This window comes from Mus caroli, unplaced genomic scaffold, assembly GCF_978045245.1.
Source record: "Mus caroli unplaced genomic scaffold, Mus_caroli_1 scaffold_10, whole genome shotgun sequence".
Classification (NCBI taxonomy): domain Eukaryota; kingdom Metazoa; phylum Chordata; class Mammalia; order Rodentia; family Muridae; genus Mus; species Mus caroli.
The window spans coordinates 114457014-114481400 of record NW_028227265.1 but is presented as its reverse complement, the minus strand read 5'-3'; the positions used below and the strand labels follow the sequence as shown (position 1 = coordinate 114481400).

The 24387-nt window shown below is 42.3% G+C and overlaps 1 protein-coding gene across 3 annotated transcripts; it reads right to left on the bottom strand.

The window, feature by feature from the left end:
* Window positions 1-75: 75 nt before the first annotated feature.
* Window positions 76-22900, bottom strand: LOC110300690 (beta-defensin 14). 3 transcript variants are annotated; one of them, XM_029480842.1, is made up of 4 exons: window positions 22743-22900; window positions 1358-1473; window positions 1152-1262; window positions 76-324 (listed from the first exon to the last, which is right to left on the bottom strand). In XM_029480842.1, exons 3-4 carry the CDS (start codon window positions 1207-1209, stop codon window positions 179-181), a joined length of 204 nt encoding a protein of 67 aa, XP_029336702.1. In that variant the 5' UTR covers window positions 1210-1262; window positions 1358-1473; window positions 22743-22900; the 3' UTR covers window positions 76-178. The 3 variants fall into 3 exon arrangements, with proteins under 3 accessions (XP_029336702.1, XP_021026607.1, XP_029336703.1); XM_021170948.2 differs by having other exon boundaries at window positions 1380-1473; XM_029480843.1 differs by lacking the exon at window positions 1358-1473.
* Between the last annotated feature and the right edge of the window lie 1487 nt (window positions 22901-24387).

The following is a 24387-nucleotide window of genomic DNA, read 5'->3' as shown; positions in this document are numbered from 1 at the left end:
TCAGACTGAGTCTAGTGTCATTCTTAGTTGTGTATTTGTTAACAATGACCAGAATGTTCAAAGAGATTAAGCTACTAGTTTTTAAAAAATATATAATAACTTGATTTTCCTTTTATACATTCCCAGAAGGACCTCCCCCACCCTCACCCTGCATATTCTAAGTCTGAGTCAGGGTCTTCTACTTCTTCTTTCGGCAGCATTTTCGACCGCTATTAGAACATCGACCTATTTGTTCTTCCTTTGCAAGGCAGTTAAGTACAGCACACCGGCCACCTCTTATTCTGCAGAAAAATTTTCGGAGGGTTTTTGGTATGAATGCGTCCCCTGCAAGAGTAAAAGAAAAGAATATTTTAGGAAAAGAGTGTTAGAAAGGCACTGGATCTAGCAAACTGTGCACCACTGAAACAGTTTCATTTTCCATTTGTCTCTCTTTTCCTATAAAATCACAAGTAAAGTTAAAGGAGATCTAAGGAGGAAACAAACAAATGTCTCTATGGGCTACATCTCAGCTGTGAACATACAATGGCCTGGTCTCTAAACCTCCCATAAGAACTAGGAATTGACCAGTACAGGGGAATGCCAGGGCCAAAAAGTGGGAGTGGGTGGGTAGGGGAGTGGGGGGGAGGGTATGGGGGACTTTTGGGATAGCATTGGAAATGTAAATGAGGAAAATACCTAATAAAAATATTTAAAAAATACAAAACTCAAAAAAAAAAAAAAAAGAACTGGGAATTGAGGCTACCATCGTCTCTAGTACCTTTGTAGAGCAGCCCAGCGTGTCTCTCTCTACCTCCAACCACTAAGCCCATTGGAATACATAGTGGTTTTGGGTACCAGACTAAACTGTTCATTTCTGTCAGAATTAAAATCTCACATCAGTTTTCTATGGTCTCATTAATAGTATTCCAGTGATGAGGCAGGTGGAGATTTGGCATCTGTGGCAGTATTTAGTCTTTTAAGAGTGTTACAGGACAGACACAGAAGCCTGCTTTCAGGCTCTTACTGATTGTTGTTGAAAGAAACCATTGGTGATGTTTGCTTTTCATTCAGCAAATCCACCTGATTTCATGCTCACCCAGAAGAACAGAGAAGATCAGACTAAATTACATGTTATGAACCCTTTCCACCCCTTATTTCCCAACCCCTCTTACCTGGAGCAGGCACCAAGAACAAGATGAAGAATACAAATAGCAGATAATGAAGCCTCATAGTTGACTGCTACCCAACAAGCTGAGACTGGGCCAAAACGTGTGCTTATCCACCTATATAACAAGGTAAGCCATGAGTACAATTCTTGTAATGTCACCATGATGACAGCATGACATATTTCCTGACGTGTCTTTCCAGTGTCTCTCACCGCAAAAAACACACATACTCACTCAGGCATTTGCAAGCCTGAGGGGTGTAGTCAAACTTGTTGCAACTCTCTTGAGGTCATCCAGGTCCTGAGCATGTTTCCAGATCAATTTCTGGCTGTGGGTAGAGATAGAACTGATAAGGAAAAGATAGCCAAGATATTTCTTTTTAGGGGTATAGCCCCAGGACATGTAGCTTGGGACTGAATTGCCTTTGAATACAATCCTATACTTTCTATAGCTATCTAAAATCCCAAAAGAGACTTAAGAGTCTTCTGAGAACCAAATCAGTTAAGCTTTGAATGTATTCAGAATTAAGAGACAGAACTAGAATTCAGATAGTAAAGACAAGAAGAAACTTGGACTATATAGAAAAGCCTTTGTTATAGGTGTTCTCTAGTCTAAATAAAACCTGTCTTGTACTTCACCATTGTCCAAAAACTACCTAGATTCAGGAGTTGAGGTGTTTCATTTTACATTTAAAAGGAGAGGGAGAGGGAGAGGGAGAGGGAGAGGGAGAGGGAGAGGGAGAGGGAGAGGGAGAGGGAGAGGGAGAGGGAGAGGGAGAGGGAGAGGGAGAGGGAGAGGGAGAGGGAGAGGGAGAGGGAGAGGGAGAGGGAGAGGGAGAGGGAGAGGGAGAGGGAGAGGGAGAGGAGAGTATATCATAATGGTAAGTATTCATCTTTTCTTTGTACCAGAGAGGCTTACAAAAAGCATGGAGGACTTCTAGGTATTTTTTACCTATGAGCTTTTAAAGAAGGCCAATGTTCAGTTAATTCTACTAGATATCAATTCAGTAGCTGAAGGGTCAATAGATTCTTGACTAATACACTTAAATGTTGAGGAATCCTATCACTTTGTATGTGTATTGATAATCTATTCAGTCAGATGATCATGCCACCAAGAGATCCCAGTTGTTGCAATGTGTCAATGCAACTATAGTGAATCCTAGGTCCTGAGTGTGTTAGTTCTAGGAAGAAATGGGTTCAAAATACTGGGATACCTAGGATGGGAAGAGGGACAAATCTTGATTTCTTCTCTCAGGGATCTTAAAGTGGGCTCAAGTCTATGAGCAGGTGTTCAATTATAGCACAGGTGATAACAAGAAAAAATAGCACATACTCAAGACAGGACTGTACAAATGTAGAAACTAGTGGCTCATGCTGAGAAGTAGATTCAGATCTATAGATTTAGGAATACTTAGGACCTATAGACACTGTCTTTTTAAAATCTAGTTTTCCTCTTACATGGTATACACTCTGTCCTCACCTTCTCTCTCTGCCTGAGATAGTAGATGGAGAACAATATCAGTGGCCAAAATTCATTGGTGATTAAGGCATAGAGGCTTCAGTGTTTATTCCTACATACAAGATACAAAACCTCTGAAAAGCCTTCGGTCTGACGATGACACCGGCTGTAGGAAATGTTTTGAAATGGAGGAAGTAGATGAGTGTTGGCGTGGCAGCATACTATGTCTTATATATTACAAAAGACACAGGCACTGCCTTGGGTGTCAGAGAATGACCATATCTCAACCACATGTCACTGGGCCTTCCCATCACTCCACTAAAAGTGGAGGTGCCTCACTTTTCCATGTGGAAAACAGATTCCACAGGTGAACCTTAGGCTATGGCATGGGCCATTGAACATTGAAGTCTGAGAAGCCTTTCTAAGGTGCCACCATTGTTTCAGAAGAGGTTCATTCAAAATAGAAGTCACTTTTCCTTGTTAACCCCTGTACAAGTTCTGTTTGTTCTGCTTTGTGTTTTCCTGTGGTCTCATATCTCTCAATGATATCTTGGCTGTGCTTGAAGCTTTAGAAGATACTATCTTCCCTTTAAGGTACAGTTGGAAAGCTAACTCACAATAGCAGAGGCAGATTAGGGAGAGCATGGGTCTTGTTTCACACTGGTAATTGTGTGACAACACCAGGCTATATGAACCAACAGCTTGTGCCATCATCAGACTAAAGGCTTTTCAGAGGTTTTATATCTTGTACATAGGCCTACTCGTCCGCCCGTGGCTCAATGGCTTAAACACCACTGGATTTTGAACACTGATATTGTTCTTCATCCATTATATCAGTGTGAAAGAAGCAGAGAGAGAAGGTGAGGGTGTAGTGTCCAAAGCAGGGATAAAACTTTACCACAAAGGATCCCTGGCTCATCCTGAGTCATAGGACTCACTTTATGGTAGAGTCAATAGTGCAGGCAGTCACATGGGTATGATTTGTCCTCAGAAGCAAGATCACAGAGGTGGGAAGTGCAGAAGCATTTGGGGAAACAGTGAATAGTGGCCAAGATTTGGGACACGTCTGTATTTGATTTAGTTAACAAAGCTTAGTATGGTGGGACTAAAGCTAAGATTCAAGTTACCTAGAATTCTGATCTAACCAATAATTCCTTACATGGAGACAAAGAAGATGACCAGTGCACACAACTTAGTCAATGAATCTTAAAAATTAAAAATTAAAAAAGACTTGTATTTACATAATCTCCCTGTAAATAATGCTATCCAATGACTGTTGGAGCTTGACCACTGTGGGATGTTCGACTCAACCTAGAAACATTCACTGGGTCTAAAACATTCTGCCTGCTGGTCCTCACAGCAAAATCATGGTCTAGAGCAGAGTCTCACAGCTTAAGAACTTCTGTTAGGAATAACAGCCCTACACAGGCAGGGCAGGTCCTCTAGCTCTTGTTAAGGTTGTGGTCAAGCCCATTCATGTGACGTAGCAGTCTCACAGAGAGTCAACGAGGCTCAGGCTTCGTAGAATACTATAGTTTTCCTCTATTACCACTTCTGATCCTCTTCTTATAAGAGTGAATGCACTTAATCTGAAGAGCTGGCATTTTCAGGGCGGATCACTTGGAATCGTATAAACAACTGGAGGACTTTTTATTCAAGGAAGACTATTTTCCTCTACTCTTAGAATTCCTTAGTTGTCTGTAATTCTTAGTCTAGGGTTGGATCCCCATGAAATTTTTCCCTTGCATGTTAGCATCTGTGTTGGTGTTGCCTTTATTCAAATCTTGTCTGGATATCTATATTGTTGAGACTTCACTGATAGCTTCTCTGTTCTTTCTACAAGTGAGATTATGTTTAATCCTTTCAAGTTTCCATGCACCCACAATATCCTACTGTGATAGCAGACACTTATGCTGCTTGGCTTCCAGATGAGAGATGAGATTAACAAAACTAACTTACATTCACACTGGTCACCAACTCCACAGGTTGCCAGATCACCTACCCAAACCCTCAAATTGCCCTCATGGCTGCCTTTCCAGAAAGCATCATGCTTAGCTTCTAATGCCTGATTAAGTCACTACAGGAAGAACAGTGAAAACCAAAACTGCATGGAGAGATGTGGCCTCCAGGGATTAGAAGAAGTAGAATCTGAAGACTGTGTTGTCCAGAGGTCAAGACTTAAGCCAGTGAATACTATGTACAGAGATGAGAGACCAGATCACTGTAGAGAAGATCCAAGATTCCCTGGGAAATCTGGGCAAGGGCATATTATGGTTTATATGCACACTCAAGATTGTTTCTATCAGAAAAAAGAAATTAGTGTCCCCTGAGTTAATGTAGTGAGGAAACAGTTAATTCATAGGGCACAATTTTGAGAAAAGATGAAAAGGGTCTGTGCAGGCTTCTAAAAATTGGTTCCTTCTTTTTCTTCACTGGACAGGACTTGTGATCAAAATGAAACAGCAGAGGTTTGCCACATAGAAAAGGGATTAGGCATGCTTGATTCAAAATACTGGGAGATGAAGTGGTGCCAAGCCCCAGATTCACTCTGCAGCAGCTGCTTAAGCACTGTGTTTCTTGTAACAATAGAAGGGACCGGGTCCTACTGATAGATTCTGGAATTCAGAAGCCTTGGTGAATGTCAGAGGCCCCTGATGCATGCACAAAGAACAGATTCCGAGAAGCCCTGCCCAGGAACCCATGATTCCCCAGTCTTGGTATACACAGCTAATCCTGAATGCATCCACGGTTGGAATGCATTTCCTAGCACACTTTCTTTCTATGTGATTTAGCTTAACAGGGCTGAAACACACCACTGTTGCCCAGTAAATCTTCATATAGGCTCTTAGTCAAAAAAAAATTTTTTTTACCCATTCTTAATTCTGCTTGTCTCAGAGAATAATTTCCTTTTTCAGATGTGTTTCCATACCACAGGAACCCAACTCTGAACCACTGCTCCATTACTCCTTTGTTCAAATCTCAATCTCCCTCCCTCTCTTCCTCTCTCCCTCTCTCCCCCTCTCCCTCTCCCTTCCCCTCTCCCTCTCTCTTTCTCTCTCTCTCTCTCCATCTATAGAGGCCTTTACCCATAAGTTATATGTATGTACCTATCTTGTACTCACCCAATTACCCAAAAACCTACTATTTCCTGACATCAGTCTCAATAAACCATCCAAGTTTTCTTTTTAAACTTCACCAGTGTTTTTACATGTTCAATCCAATGGCTTTTTTGCCTAAGCACCTTACTTGGTCTCTTTACATCATATGACCTATGGGGTACCCCTCTACTTCAACTCAACACCCAGAAAACATGTAACATACCCTCTCTTGGGACCTTAGGGACTGAGACTGTACAAGGATCAAAAATAAATGTTATTCAGTATTTGGAATCTGTGTCCATCACTATTTTCAAGTTAGATGATAGAAAACCCACAGAGATTGAAGTGGTAAGGAAATACACTTTCCATTTTCTCCAGTCCTGGTTGCTGATTTTAATTCTTCATGGGCCATCTACTCTTTCTCCTATCACCAATCTTGATCAATGTTAACATCTTTAAGAATTTGAATCCTGCAGAGGCAGGCGGATTTCTGAGTTCGAGGCCAGCCTGGTCTACAAAGTGAGCTCCAGGACAGCCAGAGCTATAAAGAGAAACCCTGTCTCGAAAAACCAAAAAAAAAAAAAAAAAAAAAAAAAAAAAAAAAAAAAAAGAATTTGAATCCTTTTCTTCTTCCTGCTTTTGTCATCCTTGTCAGTCATTATCAAGTGCATACCATACACAACGCTAAGCAGTATAAATGCCTTGATTCCACTGGAATCATTCAGTAGGTTGGTAGAGTTAAATGTATTTTACAGATAATTAAATGGAGGCTTAGAGAAGATGATAAAATACCTCACTCTCTCAATTAGAGATGAGGTTTTCTATGATCCTCTCTTATTACCACACACATATTGGCATACGGTAGAGACTGTTTCCCAACTTTTCTGACTGTCTTCCACACCTGCTTGATAATCGGCAGCTTGGTATCTGGTGCCTCTCTTTTACTTTAGCTAGTGGTAAACCCTTTGTTCTTTTTGTTTGTTTGTATGTTTGTTTGTTTTTGAGTGACACTTGCACTTCCCAGTTTATGGAATCTGGAACTTCAAGCCCTTTTTAAAATCCTTCTTATTTTTCTAATTTTTCAAATGCAATCACTTACTGCATCCATACAACTGTTTCTGCATGATGGTTTGCACAATCTTCAGAGCCTGTCTGAAATATCAAGTCTTAATGGCTCCATCATCAAGATAAAAAGCCTCCCCACTCAGTACTGTGTGCTGACTCAGAGCACAGCTTGTATGGAAATTGAACCTTTTGCCAATTTCACAGTGGGTATATTATGTTACTTGTAACCATTTCTGATAATCTGTATAGATGTGGTCTTTTTGTTTGTTTCCTTAGATTCATGAGAAAGTAGCTTCCTATTTTTTCCCTTACTCTTTGAAATTCAGGAACATTTTGAAACCTCACACACTCCAAGGCAAATGTTATTGAGAACAACTAATTCCTAGGGAGGGTTGGGGGCAGGAGGAGGGTAAATGAAAGGATCTTATTCAGATAATGAAAATCACACAGAAAATTTACAGCAGTACATCATGTAGAAATAAGTTTACAGGTAAACTGATGTAGAAGGCAGGCTAGATGGTTGTGGAAATGAAGACCAGGAAACCAAGAAAATCGAGAAGTTGTCGTATTCCAATGCCAATGCAGCAAATTCATGAACGTGAGAGTTAGAGTCATGTAGAAGAAAGAAGCTTGAGTTGAAGTAATGGATGGAAGCAGGCTAGAAAGACTGCCTGGCTTCTATTCACAACACGGGGAAGACGAGTGTAGGAGGTACTGCTTCGAGTAAGCACTGGAGAAACCAAGATGTCAATCACGCAAAGGAAAGAGATGAATGGCTCCTGATCACCGGTTCAGCTGGAGTGGATGTGGTCTGACAACCCAGTGATCTTTTTGCTAGTCTATGGAGCCTGCCTTCCTGAATCTTCCAATATCCTGAGCATCGTTCAGGCCCTGATCCCGAGCTTTTGTCTCTCAGTGACTAGAAACCCTCAAGAGAGGCCTCGTGTAATTTGCATCCTCCACCAACAGTCTATCCTTATGCTCCTTACAAATCCTTCCTCCCGTGACCCTCGCCCTGCTCTCTGTTTATCAGCCAATAGAACCCATTCTTATTGTAAAGGTCACAGGTACTTTGCTACTTTGGTAGGAAGTTTCTAGGTCGCTATGCCTAAGCTTTGTTATGAGAGCCCGACCAAGTTTTCATTCTCATCTCTTCGAGTTTTGTTTCCCTGCTGGCCATGATACCTGCAGCGACGCTGTAAGAGATGAGGGTACCCTTGCAGAGGAGAATTGGGGTGACATGACAGACTGAGAGAGAGAGAGAGAGAGAGAGAGAGAGAGAGAGAGAGAGAGAGAATGAAGACACCCTCCTTATTTGTTGTTTGATAACTTGGCACACGCATAGAATGTATTTTGATTAACTCCATCCTTATCCCTCCACTATAATTCATATTTTCCTTTTTTTTTTTCAAAAACCACAGAATTCACTCAATGTTGCCAATATGTGCATGGGTAAACGGCCACCTACTGGAGCACGGACTTTCTCTAAGGTGCTCCAACTCTGAAGATAACTGACACGCCTCTTCTGGTAACCATCAACTGCCAAGAGCAAGTCAGCTTGAGGTGGAACTTAGTGACTGCCTCACTCATGTGTGCTGAGATTTTTATCTGGCGTGATCTTGCACAGTCTTTCTGTATGCAGTCACAGCCACTTTTAACATGTTCAAACTAGTTTAAGAATTTGAACTTAGCAGTGATATAGATATGTCATAGTTTACAAAATCACATCCAACTCCACAGGGATTGACTTCTGACTCTTAAGACTGAAATTAAGTGAGGGATAAAACACCAAATTCTATATAAGGTTGACCCTAGGACGTTCTTCCATACATCTACCAGGGATCGGATCAGGCCCAGGGGGGACGAATACACAGTGGTACTTTTTGGTTTGGTCTGTCTCTCATCAGGTCATCCAGCTGCATTTCATAACACAGCCCCAAAGAGACCTCACCATGAAGCAATTTTTGCCAACAGCCTACACATCCATAGAAAGAAGGCAGGAGATCGTGTGTGTGTGTGTGTGTGTGTGTGTGTGTGTGTGTGTGTGTGTGTGTGTGTGAATTCTCAAGAAGTCAGGAGATTTAAAGGCATAAATGTTTCTTATGAATTGATCTTGAAGTCAACTCATTAATAGGCTGAGGTCTGAGATCAAGAAAATCATGTATCCAAAAGGTGGGAGCCCTGAGATTATTTTTATTTAAATTATTTAATTTTAATATGTTTTAATGGGAATAGAATTATATAACTTTCCCCTTGACATTCCTACCTCTAGCTTCTCCAAGATACCTTCCCTTGAATTCCACTTTCAGGTTGACAGCTTCTTTTTATTTGATTATTGCTATTATTGTGTATTATACATATATGTGTGTTTATGTATGTGTGTTCACAATATACATAAACAGAATTCTCTGAATCTGTTTTTGTTGGTGGTGTGTATATAGTTTCAAGGTTGACCATTCTGCTTTTAATTAACTCATAAAGGGTACATCTCTCAGAGAGGTTAATTCTTCTCTCCTAGCAATCATTAGTTGCCTGTAGTTTTGTCTAGTGGAAGGACCCCAAGAGAATTTCTCCCTTCTGTGTTAAAATGTCTATTGATATTGCCATTGGTCTGGTCTAGTTTATGCAGCCATTTCTAAGAAAGGCTATTTCATAGCAGACTTCCTGGTGTTCTGAGTCTTACAATCATACAGACATCTCTTCTGTGATACTCTCCATTTGTTTGAAAGAGAGACTTCATTGGTTGGGGTGGTTGCTGCACTAATTTATGGGCATGAGAATGAGATTTAGATTGTAGTATGGAAATTTGCTGGTCTAGCAAGTGACAGTGATATGTTCTTTTCTAAGGTCTGTGACCCCCATTAGACCTGCAAAGCTTGCTAGGTTTCCACGTCCGTCCGTCCGTTTATCTTGCCATACTGGTAATTTTCATGGTTCATAGATGTTGCAACTGAATAATTGTTTCTCTCTCTTGGCAGCTTGCATAGTATTTTCTGGAACCATAGAAGATAGACCATAGAAGAGAGACCTATGGCTCAGAGCCAGCATGAATCATTCCAGCTCCTCCTGTGGCCTAAGTGCATGTAGTGTCTTCAGCAATAGGCCTTCAACCAGGGTATTTTGGGAATCACTTGGACTGCCCCCCACAACCATTTGAAAGTAGGTTTCTCATGCCTGGGGTTTATAGTTTATAGCTTTACAGGGAACATTGTCAGCCTAAGTAAGTGGCTTATATATAGTATGATTTTAGGTAAATATTAAATGATGCAACTCCTTGTGGATTTATCAAATAATCCAGTGTTTGTTAGTCATTCATGCTTCCTTCTTCTTATATATTTGTCTCCTTTCTGCCTCCCCAAAATGGAGTCCTATTCATGTTATCCCATTTTCCATATTATCGACCTAAAACATATCCTGCTATCCCTCTCCCAAATCCTCTCCCCCTAAAGTCGCTTTATACTTTCCTAGTTTCTATGGTTACTCCATGTTGTATATGCACTGTACTGGCTAGTATTCTATAAACTTGATACAAGCTAGACTCATGAGAGGAGAGACCCTCAATCGAGAAAAATGACTCCACAATAGTAAGCTGTAGTTGAGCTATTAGGGCATTCTCTTGGTTAGTAAATTATAAAAAGGCTCCCATCCCATTATGAGTGGGGCCATCCTGGCTGATGACTCTAGATTCTATAAGTAAACAGTCTGAACAAACTATGAAGAACAAGTCAGTAAGTAGCACTCCTCCATAGCCTCTGCATCTGCTCCTGGCTCCAGGTTCCTGCCCTGCTTGAATTCCTGTCCTGACTTCCTTTGATGATGAACTGTGATGTAGAAGTATAATCTGAATAAACCCTTTCCTCCCCTAAGTTGTGCTTTGGTCATGGTGCTTCACTGCAGTAATAGAAAGCCTAGCAAAGACATTTACATCCAAGAATTTAGAGCTAGAAACTACCGATGAGAGGAAACATATGGTATTTGTCCTTCTGGAACCGAGTTTTTCAATGTCAATTTTTTTCTGGTCCATCTATTTACCTGCAAAATTTATAATTTTATTTTCCTTTGCAGCTGAATCGTGCATATTCTCATTATCCATTCATCTGTTTCCATTTCCTAGCTATTGAGAATAGAGCAGCAACAAATATGCCTGAGAAAATATTTGTGGAGTAGAATTTCACACCATTTTGGCATGTGTGAAGGGTTAGTATACCTGGGTCATATGGTTGATTTAGTTTTAGTTTTTTGAGGATTCTCTACACTAGTTTCCAAAGTGGCTACACCAATGTGTATTCCCACCAATAGTCGAGGAGGGTTCTCCTTTTCCCATATGCCCCAGCATTCATTGTTGGTTGACTTTGGCCATTATGACTGGGGTGAGTTGAATTTTTAAAAAGTTATTTTGTTTTGAATTTTCCTAGTTACTAAGTAACTTTTAGAAGAAAAAGTTCATTGGGCTTGCAGTTTCAGAGAATGATCATCATGATCATCATGAGGAGCCACATGTCAACAGGCAAGCAGGCATGGCACTGGAGCAGTAGCTGTGAGCTCACATGTGACCCGCAAACATGGGGTGTGGTTGGGGAAGAAGGGATAGCTGTCTGAGGATGGATGGGATATGAAACTCCAAAGCCTACCCCCCAGAGCATACCTCCTCCAACAAGGCCACATCTTCTAATTCTTCCCAAACAGTTCCACCAACTAGGGACCAAATATTTACACATAATGAGTCTTTGGACAGGCTAGCATCTTATTCAAACTATCACACTAAGGATGATGAACACCTTTTTTTTGATGAACACTTTTTAAATGTAATTTTTAGCAAATTTTATTTCTTCTATTTAGAACTCTCTGTTTAGATCCATGGCTCATTTTTTTAAAATTGGGTCATTGTTTCCTTGACTTTTGTTGTTGTTGTTGTTGTTCTTCCTCCTCCTCCTCCTCCTCCTCCTCCTCCTCCTCCTCCTCCTTCTTCTTCTTCTTCTTCTTCTTCTTCTTCTTCTTCTTCTTCTTCTTCTTCTTCTTCTTCTTTGTATATTCTACATATAAATCCTCCAGTGGATATATAGCTGGCAAAGATTCTTTCCCACTCTTTGAGTTTCTTCTTCACTTTACTGCTTCCTTATCTGCACAGAAGCTTTTAGTTCTATGATGGCTGGGTTGTCAACTATTGACTGTAATTCCTTGGTTAATGGAATCTTATTCAGAAAATCTTTTCCTACATTTATATCTTATGGGGACTATCTTTGTTTTCTTCTAACAATTTTGTGTTTCAAGTTTCAAATTGAGGTCTTTGATGTAATTGGCTCTAACTTCTTCAGGTAGATATGGGTCTAATTTTATTCTTCTGCATGTAGTCATCCAATTTCTCCGGCACCATTAATTATAAAAGCTATCTTTTTCTAGCATATGTTTTGATTTTTGTTTGATTTGGTTTGGGTTGGGTTTTGGGGGTTTTTGTTTTGGTTTTGGTTTTTGTTTTTTGTTTGTTTGTTTGTTTGTTTGTTTGCCTCTTCATCAAATGTCTCTTGGTTGCAGTTATAAGTACTCATGTTTGGGTATTCTATTTAATTCCATTAGTCTACATGAATATCTTATGCCATACCATATTCTTTTTTATTAATATAACTCTATGATATATATTGAAGTCTAGAATAGCACATTCTCCAGGGTTTTTCTTTTTGCTTAGTGTTTATTTAGTTATCCAGAATATTTTCTGGTTCTACATGAATTTTAAGATGGTGCTCTTGGGTATTTTGATTGGCATTGCATTGAATCTGTAACTTTCCTTTGGTAGGATGGTCATTTTCACAATATAAATTCTACTAATCCATGACTATGAGATAGCTTCTGCTTTCTAGTGTCTATATCAATCTCTTTTTCAAAGATTTGAAGTTTTTAATGTAGGTCTTTCACCTCCATGGTTAGATTTATTCCCAGATATTTTATTGTCTTTGATGCTACTATATAGATAGCATACTAACTGATTGCTCAGATTTGATGCTACTGTAAATGGGGGTATGCCCATAATCTCTTTCTCAGTGTGTTTGTTAGTGGTCTATACAAAGCCTACTGATTTTTGTAAGTTGATTTTATACCCTACTATTTTGCTGAAATAGTTGGTTGTTTCTAGAAGTTCTGATGAAAATTTTAGAATCTCTTAGGTATAATATATGGTATATCATCTGCAAAGAGAGATAATTTAACTTATTGTTTTCCTATTCATATCCCCAGGGGTTATTTTTTAATATAGTGTCTGACATAATCATGTAATTAGAACTGGTTATTTAAATGAACTTATTAACTAATGGTGCAATGGGCAAGGGCAACACATTGACTGTTTATGATGACTGGTACCCAACAGAGCTGTGACTATATACCCAACACTGTAGTAGCTGAAACTTTCCTTTTAATTTGAATTTAAAGGCATGGCCCAAATGATGTGAAGATAATATTGTAATCTGCATTGCAAGAAGAATGAGACTAAAGTTTTGAGCTCAAATTTGGAGGCCAAGATAGATGAATCTAAAATCCCCCTTTACTACTTGAGCTCCCCTTTTGTTTTTATACCCATCCAGAAGTTCATTTTCTTAATGGAAAGACCAGTGACTGTGAGTTGTGGACTATGAATGAAAGCGATTGAGGACCTGAAGACATGCCTCACATATTCAATAGATCACAGAGCAATTCTGGTTTTGAGAATTTACAGCTAACCCCTTATCAAAGTACAGGCTGTGGCACTGAAGAGAAATTTACTCATGGTGTCTCAACCATGAGATGGCCTCTCATCTGTATTCTTCACAGTTGAGCAATTTCATCCATTAGGAATCAGCAAGTCTTCTCTATCAAGGTTAGACAGACTTTCAGGTTTTCCTGACCACATAACTTCTATTGCAACTACTTGACTTTACAGGTATAATACAAAGTGTATCAGAAACAAGAAGCAAATCCTTATGGCTCTATCCCAATAAAACACTATCTACATAAACAGGCAGCATCTAGACTTAACTGCTAGGCTGTAGCTTGCTGAACTCCACTGTACATTCAGGAGAAAATGGGTCTGGCACACAGTTTCAATGATGGTTTCAGTATCCTTGCCACCTAATATCCATGCTATGTATTCTGTTTCTTCAATCGGAGGCTGGCCTCACTAGAACTTCCCTGACCAAGAGTTCAATTCCCAGCACCTACATACAAGCTAGGGAGAGTGGCACATGCCTGTAATCAACCAATGTCAGTGCTACATATCTTTTATATGTCAGAATTATGGGTTACTCATGCCATCAGACATGCCAGCAGCCAAAACCATGTTTTAGATTTTCTCCAAAATATACTGGGGTCTGCCTTTTAAGGAGAAGGCTGTGGAATGGAAACCAATAATCTGGCATCCCTCTCAAGCTCTGCCGATTTTTCACATCAGCAGTGGCATGGGGATGCTGCAGAGCTCCCCTTATCATCAAGAGACAGGCTTTACCCAAAGGGAGAAGCCTTTTTCTTTACACGTGTTTTTATTTCTATACATTATCTCTCTACATATTTTATTTCAATTTAGTTACATTAAGTAAGGTGTTAGATTGTCTTATGCCCTACATTTTATTTCCTGTTTTCTGAATGTCTGAACCTCCTTTGTTCACCTTCCTAAGGAAGATGCAACCATTTCATTGGCTCCTAACTGCAAGAATCAATGTTACCACCTCCAATACAAAGGGAGAACAAACTGTGTGTCTTAAATGTCCCCACACATTATAAGGTGGAATGCAGAAGACACCAAATGCATCTCCCAGGCTCTGGGAAAAGAGGAATGGTTTAGCAATGAGGACATCATTCCCCTTGTCATCCTCATTATGGCTGTACTATCCTGAAAGGCAGATGCCCATCCTAAAGAGCAATGCACTCTGCCCAGCAGGATTGTGATATAAAGAGATGAGCTTATCCACACTCATGCTAGAAAGCACACAGGAGGGAGCCCAAGGTATTGGACCAATGCTATCCTAGACAGAGTGCCATTGAGATCCCAGTTCCATCATCGTTCATCCTCCCTGGCGCAGGCATCACTATACACCCACAGCTGTCCTGCTGCTCCTCATGATGAGTGACACAGTCTAGTGATTTAAAAGAGTCTTCAGATAGTCATTCCTGAACAGAGTCAGAAATGGAATTTCTGAGAGTAAATGGGAGAAAAAGAATGGATGGAGCAGGAGCATGAATAGCTTTGGGCAAGAGACTGAGCCTGGAGCACATCAGACAGCACTTCTAAAAACCAGCTTTTTAGAAGGCTCAGGCAGGGGTATTTTATTTTAGAATCAAAAGAAGTTGTATACATGCTTGGCTTCAGCTTTTTACCATCTCTAAGCAAAGACTGGAGATATTTCTGTTCATATCTGACATGTTCAGGGCAGGTGTGTTAGGGAGTTTGAGGACCTGAGGCAAAGAGAGATGATTATGACTGTCCACAGTGAGCTGTTGCTGAAGCTGTTGACACCATCAACCTCCTGTGAGCCACAGAACAGCAGTGCTGTGGGATACTCATGAGCTGCTAAAGAGGAACTAGAATTCCACGGCGTAGGTGGTGTCAGTCACCTCGAGATATAAAAGCGGTGCCTTTCCAGTATCTTGATAAAATAGTCAAATGAGCTACAGCACTTGCATAGGTCAGATCCCAGTAAAGGGAACTGGGTATAATAGTAATTTCAAAGCTCCAAAGATGGGATGAGCATCATAGCATTGGAGGAATTTGATTCCTGAAGGGTGAGGGCATGTGAGCAGTGGACAGACAAGCCTTGCCTCGTAAGTGGCAGGAAGAACCTGCGTCCTTCCAGCCTCCTCCCCGTGACACCACAGGGAGGGCGGCAGTGAAACGAGGCACTTTCTGGTTCCTATGTTTATGCTCACCTGTGACATTCGCCACACCCAGCCTCAAGCATTACAGTGCAGTCAACTGAAGGAGTCATCATGACTCTCACAGCTTCCAACTGTTTTGACAAATGTGGGTTCAGGAAGCCCTGGGTTGACTCATCAATGCCTTCCATCCACTGGGAAAGGCCCGGGTCTGTACTGTCTGACAGTGCTTATCTGCAGCCAGGTTGCTACCATCCACAGTGCCTTCCTTGCCATAAGGGGTGGCACACGTGTGAAAGGAGTGGGAAGGAGAGACACTCCCTCTATAGAGGAACACGATGACTCAGAAATGTTTCCTTCGAGAACTTCCATAGTAACCTGTACCCTGGTCCACCATCCAGAGACTAGGAGTGTTTCCTCCTTAACTGTCTCTCTCTCTCACTGGTTGCCCTGCCACCTGGTCTGGCATTCATTACTTCTTCCTTAGGTTCCTTCATCCTACTGCTGGGGAATGAGCCAAAAAGAACACAGGAAGAACAACCAGTGCTTGTTGACTGTTCCCACAGTTTGAAGGGTCTTATCTATCTGGATGCCAGTCTGTGGTGTGTGTGTGTGTGTGTGTGTGTGTGTGTGTGTGTGTGTAACTCCCATTGTTTCTTCTTTTCCTCCTCCGTTCCTTCCCTCCCTTCCTCTCCCTTCCCCTCTCCTCCTTCCTTTCTTCCATGCCCTTCTCTCCTTCCCTTTCTTTCTTCTGTCCAAAAGTAAAATACCAGTTTAGGATGGAAGAAAGAATGGTCCAACTCTGAGTTTCTGGACAGGTAGCAGCTGGTCCAAAGCGGCAGATAGCTACTTTTGGTGTGTGCTACCACTGAGAATGGTGGTTAAAGAGGATGTCTGGCCAATACATTGGAAAGTTCAAAAGTACACTGGGCATGGGAAACAGAAGCACAAAATCTGGGAAAGAAATGGTATAGAAGGTTAAGAAATCTGAAATGTGTTGTGCTGATTAAAAAACTGAATAAAACTGAATTTAGGATTTGACATGAGGAGTCTCAGAGACCATGTTGGGGAACTTAGGTATAACTATCAAAATGGATTCTTAGAGATTCCCAAGACATGAGAGAGATAAGGGAGTGTGTCCTTCTTGCCTGTTTCCCATTGGCTCCACCCCTGTAGCAGGCACATGCCAGAAGGTCTGTGCTTCAGTTCCTCTCTGTTGTTGTTCAAGTAATGGGCTCAAGCCCTCGTTGGAAGTTCACATATCAGGGTAAGATGGCTGCTTGTGTGAGTGTGGGGAATTTGGGTTAAAATCACTTGCCAACCACTCCTGCTGCCAGGCAATAATAGGAGAAAATTTCCAGTGTTCCTGGACCACCTTGAGTCCTGTCTGTTTCCTTCTTGTCTTCCAAGATAGGGCAAGAGTTCCTTGGCTCTTACTCTAAAGCAGTTTGAGGTGGTTTTCCAGGTTCATTTCCAGCCTTGCAAATCCAGAAACACCCAAAATCTGGCAGAAATACCAAAGCCCTTTCACAGACACCCACCAAAGGGGGACGGCAGGTTGGTCCTGTTTTGCATCGTGATTAGCTCCCAGCCATGAACTGCTTTCCTGACTGAGGCATCCATCTTCCTGCCCTGGGATCTGTGGCTGACTCATTTGTCTTCAGAGTCAGGCACATCTATGAAACATTGACTTCCAAAGGGTCATAGCTATATGCCTTTCTTCCTTTCTTTCTTTCTTCCTTCCTTCTTCCTTCCTTCTTTTTTCTTTCCTTCTTTCTTTCATGTGTGTGTGTTGGTGTGTGTGTGTGTGTGTGTGAGTGTGTGTGTGTGTGTATTTTGTGGGTTGATTTAGACAAATTCATTCTCTCCAGTAGTGGTGAGAATCAAACTGGTATTCTGCCCTTAACCATACAGAAACCTTGGGCAATCTACCAACTCAACTATATCTACTGACAACCAGCATGCCCAGTTATGAGTCAGGTATCTCGAGTTATGGCTTTCTTTTGCCTGTAAAGACCTAAAAGTTTTAGACTTCGTTGTCACATGTTGCACCTACCTGGCTCAGTCAGTTTAAGATGAAGACAACAATAGACAATATAAAAATAAACGAGTGTGTTGCATTCTGGTTGTTAAAAATATGAGGTGTGCTAAATTGGTTTCAACATACGCTTTAATATAATCACACTAATTCTAAGAAGGGGAAAAGTGTCCACATTTTGGTCTTCGTTCTTCTTCAGTTTCATGTGTTTTGCAAATTGTATCTTATATCTCGGGTATACTAAGTTTCTGGGCTAATATCCACTTATCAGTGAGTACATATCATTTGAGTTCTTTTGTGATTGTGTTACCTCACTCAAGATGATGCCCTCCAGATCCATCCATTTGCCTAGGAATTTCATAAATTCATTCTTTTTAATAGCTGAGTAGTACTCCATTGTGTAAATGTACCACATTTTTTTATCCATTCCTCTGTTGAGGGGCATCTGGGTTCTTTCCAGCTTCTGGCTATTATAAATAAGGCTGCTATGAACATAGTGGAGCATGTGCCCTTCTTACCAGTTGGGACATATTCTGGATATATGCCCAGGAGAGGTATTGTGGGATCCTCCGGTAGTACTATGTCCAATTATCTGAGGAACCGCCAGACTGATTTCCAGAGTGGTTGTACAAGCTTGCAATCCCACCAACAATGGAGGAGTGTTCCTCTTTCTCCACATCCTCCACAGCATCTGCTGCCACCTGAATTTTTGATCTTAGCCATTCTGACTGGTGTGAGATGGAATCTCAGGGTTGTTTTGATTTGCATTTCTCTGATGATTAAGGATGTTGAACATTTTTTCAGGTGCTTCTCAGCCATTTGGTATTCCTCAGGTGAGAATTCTTTGTTTAGCTCTGAGCCCCATTTTTAATGGGGTTATTTGATTTTCTGGAGTCCACCCTCTTGAGTTCTTTATGCTCACAGTCAGCTATTGGATGGATCACAGGGCCCCCAATGGAGGAGCTAGAGAAAGTATCCAAGGAGCTAAAGAGATATGCAACCCTGTAGGTGCAACAACATTATGAACTAACCAGTACCCCAGAGCTCTAGACTCTAGCTGCATATGTATCAAAAGATGGCCTAGTCGGCCATCACTGGAAAGAGAAGCCCATTGGACACGCAAATTTTATATGCCCCAGTACAGGGGAACGCCAGGGCCAAAAAATGGGAATGGGTGGGTAGGGAAGTGGGGGGGGAGGGTATGGGGGACTTTTGGGATAGCATTGGAAATGTAATTGAGGAAAATACGTAATAAAAAATACATATATATATATATATATATATATATATATATAAAATCACACTAAAAGTCTCTGCAGACTCCTTGACAGATCAGAAATGAGCTTGCTCACAGAGAAGCTCTGCAACTGTGGGTAAGGGACTCCACGTGTCTGAAACTTAGGCATCCTGTCTGCATCGCAGACGAGTTCACGTCACTCTGTAGATGAGCTGAGGAAGGTTGTGGGAAGTGCTTAGCACAGAAACTGTAGCAGAAAGGGCTTCGATAAGCCATGAGTGACTAATGCTTCCCACCCCCGGAGCTGGAAGGTGATCAAGGATCAGGGCCAGTACGGTGCTGTTGGGAGATAGTGGACCCTTTGGGATAGTGAGACTAGTGAGAGGGTCTTAGTGTAAGGGCCATGCCTCTGAGGAGACTGGCTGTTCTCATCACTTTTCTTTTCCCCTCCTCCTCCCCTTCCTCCTCCTCCACCTCACACTCTTCCTCCTCTTCCTTCTCCTCACCCTTACCTCTTCATATTCCTCCGTCCTCCTCACCTTCTTCCTCACCCTCCTCCTCTTTCTAATCCCTGTCCTGTCCTCTCCCCCTGCCTTTGCTTCCTATGTTCCTTGCTGTCTTACCTCTCTGTAGGAACAAAAATATCAAAGCCTCAGCTCCAAATGCCTGAGCCCAGATAACCCCTCTCTCTTCAAAGGCCGAGTCTCTTAGACTTACTCCTCATGTTTTCCTCTAGTGGTTAAAACTAGAAAAGAGGCCAGAGAGAGTAAAACTAGTGGAAGAGGAAGGATGAGGTGCTCAGAGGAGAAGACAATAGGAGGAAGGTTACATGGAGGAATCAGGGCAGCAGGGATGAGTGAGAAGGGGGAAGAGACTCTCTAAAAGACTATGTCTGAAATGTCACAGTAATACTCCATATGCTAAATAATAACAAATGGACAGAAGTTACGTGCCCTGGGTGTTTTGTCATAGTGACAAACAGCAGATATGGGGTGAAGCTGGGTGTGCTTTGGAATGCTACCAGGTCTTTGGGGCATTCCTTACCAGAATTCATCTGCACCTGGCTGGGAAGACCTCATCTGAGTTTTGCATCGTGCTGGGTCCGGCCACACTGATGTTCTTTGCTCCCTGTGCATAGTACAGAAACCACCAGCCCTGGCTGCTCTGCTCATGGGAAGAGCGCCCTGTGAATTCTCAGACTCAGCTGAAGGAAGCACATTTCCTCGTGGGCATGACACATGACAGCCTCCAACGGAGTCACCTGCAGAGCAACCTGTAAGCTCACACATACTGGGTGTCTCCCAGGAAGCTTGGGAACCTGGCAGGTTCGCCTGGCCTCCAGCCACCCCGATGACTCAGGAACTTAGAGATCCTTTCAGTGTCTGTGGGCTGACAACGATCTGCTTTTCCTTGGAGGGAAGAAAATGGCAGAGGACTGTGGTAGACCTCCTAGCTTCTAGAGACTTGGATTCCTTTGGAAGAGAAGTTGTGTGGTCTTGCTAAACCAGATTCTAGGCAGGAGAAGACTTTTTGTTGGCCTGTTATGTGGAAGGACTCTGAAGACAGTTCCAAAAATAAACAAATAAATAAATAAACTTGATGTTTTGACATGTTGTGATACTGCTGATAAAGTTATCTTCTGGATCCCATTGGGAATGTTTTGACCATTTCTTTTATAAATGTGTGTCTCATCTGGCTCCAAGAGAGTTGTATTGGATGACTATGTTTCAGCATCAGGAGGTAGGGTTTGGCTTGGAAAGGTGTCTGGTGGGGCTAATACTATAATCTCTCCCACTATAGCAGGGTAATGGGTGGAAAGAAATAGCAAGTCACCCCTGGGGACACTAGGGGACCACCCTTCGTGTCTTTCTGATCCTCTAAGGCAGTGATTCTCAACCTGCAGGTCACAAATCATATTACGATTTCTAACAGTAGCAAAATTACAGTTATGAAGTAGCAATGAAGATAATTTTTATGACTGGGGGTCACCACAACATGAAGAACTGTATTAAAGGGCCACAGCATTAGGAAGGCTGAGAACCCCTGCCAAGGATGCGACTTCACGCACAGCAGACTCTAGGTGAACCATCAGAGGAGCCGAGCTTTGAAGGAGACCTGTGTTCAGGCTTGGATTAATTAGTTCAAGAATTCACATGTATTTGTCTTTAGTTAGTAAAAGTGTAAAATGGTAGTGTTTATAACGGCCAGACCCTTTATATATCCACCGGGCCTTTAAATTCAAAATCTAATGAGAATAACATTCCTGGAAACAGATTTTGGGGGCAAAAGGCTGAGTCCTATAACAGGGGTGCCTGGAAGGCACAAGGAATAAAGAGACAGAGTAACCGACCATGACCATGCTCAGCAGTGACTTGGGAGGGGAACCTGGAGTGGGTAACTGTGAACGCCACCCTTGAGCATGAGAGGGAACAGCCGGCCCCACGACTGACTGTGCCATCACCATAGAGGAAGCCAGAGTCCCCTACAGGTTACCTGAACAGCTGTGCAGACTCTGAGGATTTGGCAATGGTTTCTTGCATCAAGCCTGACCCCTAAGGCACCTTGACTGTTTCCAGAGTCAATAGAAGGGGCCCTGTCAGGCTCATCAAGAGGACTACGCACATCTCTTACTTTTCCCAGCGTCCCTTACGGCTGCTTCCAGGGTCCCGGCACAAGCACATGGCAGGTAAATCTTAGTTGAAAGTGTGTTGGGACTTGAAGGCAGCACAGTCAAGGCCACAGCTGACCTCCACCTCATACACACTTTGAAGTTCTCAAGATCTGGTATAATCCCTCCATGGAGGCATCGGTGCAGCACATCTCTGCTGCTGGCCAAGGCTGTAAGAACCCACAAACCCTACGCTGAACCAGCGCTGGGGACCTTGTGTACCTGCTGCCTTGGACCTGCCCCCTGGTTGCTGAACATTAAATGAAGGACCCTGCTGGTCACAGCCACGGGACACAGATGGACTATTGGTTTGTTATCTGAAGCTTTGGCTGGACCCCACTTTCAAACAGGATATTCGAGGAGATGCTTTGATAAATATCCCAATGAATCAGTCTGAACTGAATTCCTTCTCATTCCCTAGAGTGACCTAGAGTAAATGGCTAACCTGTGAAGACCAGAGATAAAGTACATCACAGTTAGTATTAAGAAATCCAGGCTAGAAATGAAATTATTTCTGAATCCTACAAAAATCCAGAGGATTTTTCCTTAACCATGCGACCAGCTTCCGTGGAGAAAATAAATACAATATAAATTAAAACCAAAACCAAAAAGCCCTTCTTCAGTCATTAGCAGTGACGGCCCGCCCTCTTGTGGTCATTATTGGTATTGACGCGCGGCCCACCAGCACCTAGCGTAATACTGGGCCGGGAGGACTGTTTAGGTCCAAAATGCTTCCATTTAATAATAATAGAAAACATATGATATGGAGAAGGGAAATAGATGCTGTCCTCGGCACTCATTAGGCAGTCTAAACCGATCCCTCCAGAGTCCAGAGGCACCTTTTACAGTAGAACACTTGTAGGAACCGAATAACTCCAGTGTGGTGGTGCACACCTGGAACCCCAGCTCTTGGTTTGTGAGTATCAGGAGCCCAAGATCAGCCTGAACTACATGAAAAAATGTCCACATAAATAAAATAAACAGCAACCAAACACACTTTAAAACATGCCGTGCAGTGAGCAATATATTCTACAGTGTGAGTATATAATATGGATTTATGAAATCGTCTGGCCTGGCTCTCAACTGCTCTTGCTGCCTGTTTAGAATGTGTGGTGGAATGAGGGAGAAAGAGGAGTTTTTCCTCATCGCTTTACTTGTGGAGAGTCCCACCCAGAGCCACCAAAGGCAGGGTCATTCTGACCTGGATAGCTGGTAGTGTCTTGTGCTGGGGCCTCAGCTTTCTAGCCCAGCTTCTTCTAAGCTTGAGAAGTGTTAAGACCAGGAACGCCTCTTCTGCGAGGGAGCAACCAGGCTCCGGATCCTGCTCTGATCTCGGCACCCGTTGCCACTTCCGGTTTATTGTTACCAGTTCTGCTGAGCTTGGAGAGGTGACTCTCCTGTTGTGGGCAGGAGTTTCACAACCTCAGAGCAGAGGCTGAACCTGGAGCCAGCGCCCTCCCCAGACAGGCGTTCACATGATGGGCACACGTGTTCTACTCTCTGTGGGAACGAGAGAGGCTGGTGTGTCTGACCGAGGCTTCCTTTTGTGCAGTTCCAGGAATGATATTTAGAAAAATAAATAAAGAATACACGGAGAAGAGGCTGAAGAATGGCCAAGCCAGAATGTCGAGTGTTCTTTGTCACTTGGGATGAGAATCAGGCAGGAACCCTGAAGGAGGTTCAGCTGGTTCGCAAGCAAAGTAGATTCAATCAGTATGCAGAAACGCGGACAATCAGTATGCAGAAACGCGGACAATCAGTATGCAGAAACGCGGACAATCAGTATGCAGAAACGCGGAAAGAAAGGATTTTTATCTGCTAATCTAGAGAAAGCTTGGCATGGGGTCTCTGATTCAGCGTTTCCCTTAGTGAGCCTCTGCACCCCTCACCTTCATTAGTTCCCTTCATTAATTCTTAGGTATTAAGAATACCTGTTCCCCCACAGTGGAACAGCCTGCAGAGAAGAACGGCAAACTCCCCACTGTTAGGAAATTTCACACAAGGGGTCCCACAGAGCTTTGAGTGTTCAGGAACACATTCTTTTAAAATAGCAGAATGGGTTTGGGAGGTGGGGTCAGCCAATGAAACCACTGGCTGCAGAGATCTGGTGACCTGGGGTCTACTCTAACATCCATGAGGGAAGGAGAGAACCCATCCCCAATTTTTCTTGCCTCCATATGTGCACATGGCATGAGCAGGTGTACACACTCACTACACACACACACACAGACACCATACACATAAACACATCCACAAACACACTGTACACACACAAATACACCATACATATAATACCCATAAACATACTGGATACACACAAACACAACACACACACAAATTAACAAACCAACATTTAAAGACAAATGTAACAGAATGAACACTCTTACAGGCACTTCAAGAGTCCTGTTTATGGATTTCTGATTTGGAGCAATTTGATTGGCCTCATGAGGTTTTTTTGGATTGTTTGTTTGTTTTCATTTTTCTCAAATCTTAAACCTTACTATATTCTCTATAAGACGACAAGGTCTCCATGTCACTAAGTTGGGAGAACCTCAGAGTAAATGCTGAAAGGCTACAAAGTTCTACTCAGGTGTTGGTGTGACAGTGTGAGAAGGCTCTGGAAATGGAGCAGGAGCCCTGGAGGCCTGAGCAAGAGGACAGAAGTCAATGCCGGCTTTGATGTGCTGAACGCCATAGAGGACACACAGCCAGTGAGTCAGCCATTCCTGTCGCTTTGCAAACAGCGTTCAGAGCCGAGCTTGGTTTCTGCTTGCCCTATTCCTGAGTATGTAAGAGACATTACCTGTGACAGAGAAAAGACAAAGTAGATAAATAGCAAATTAACA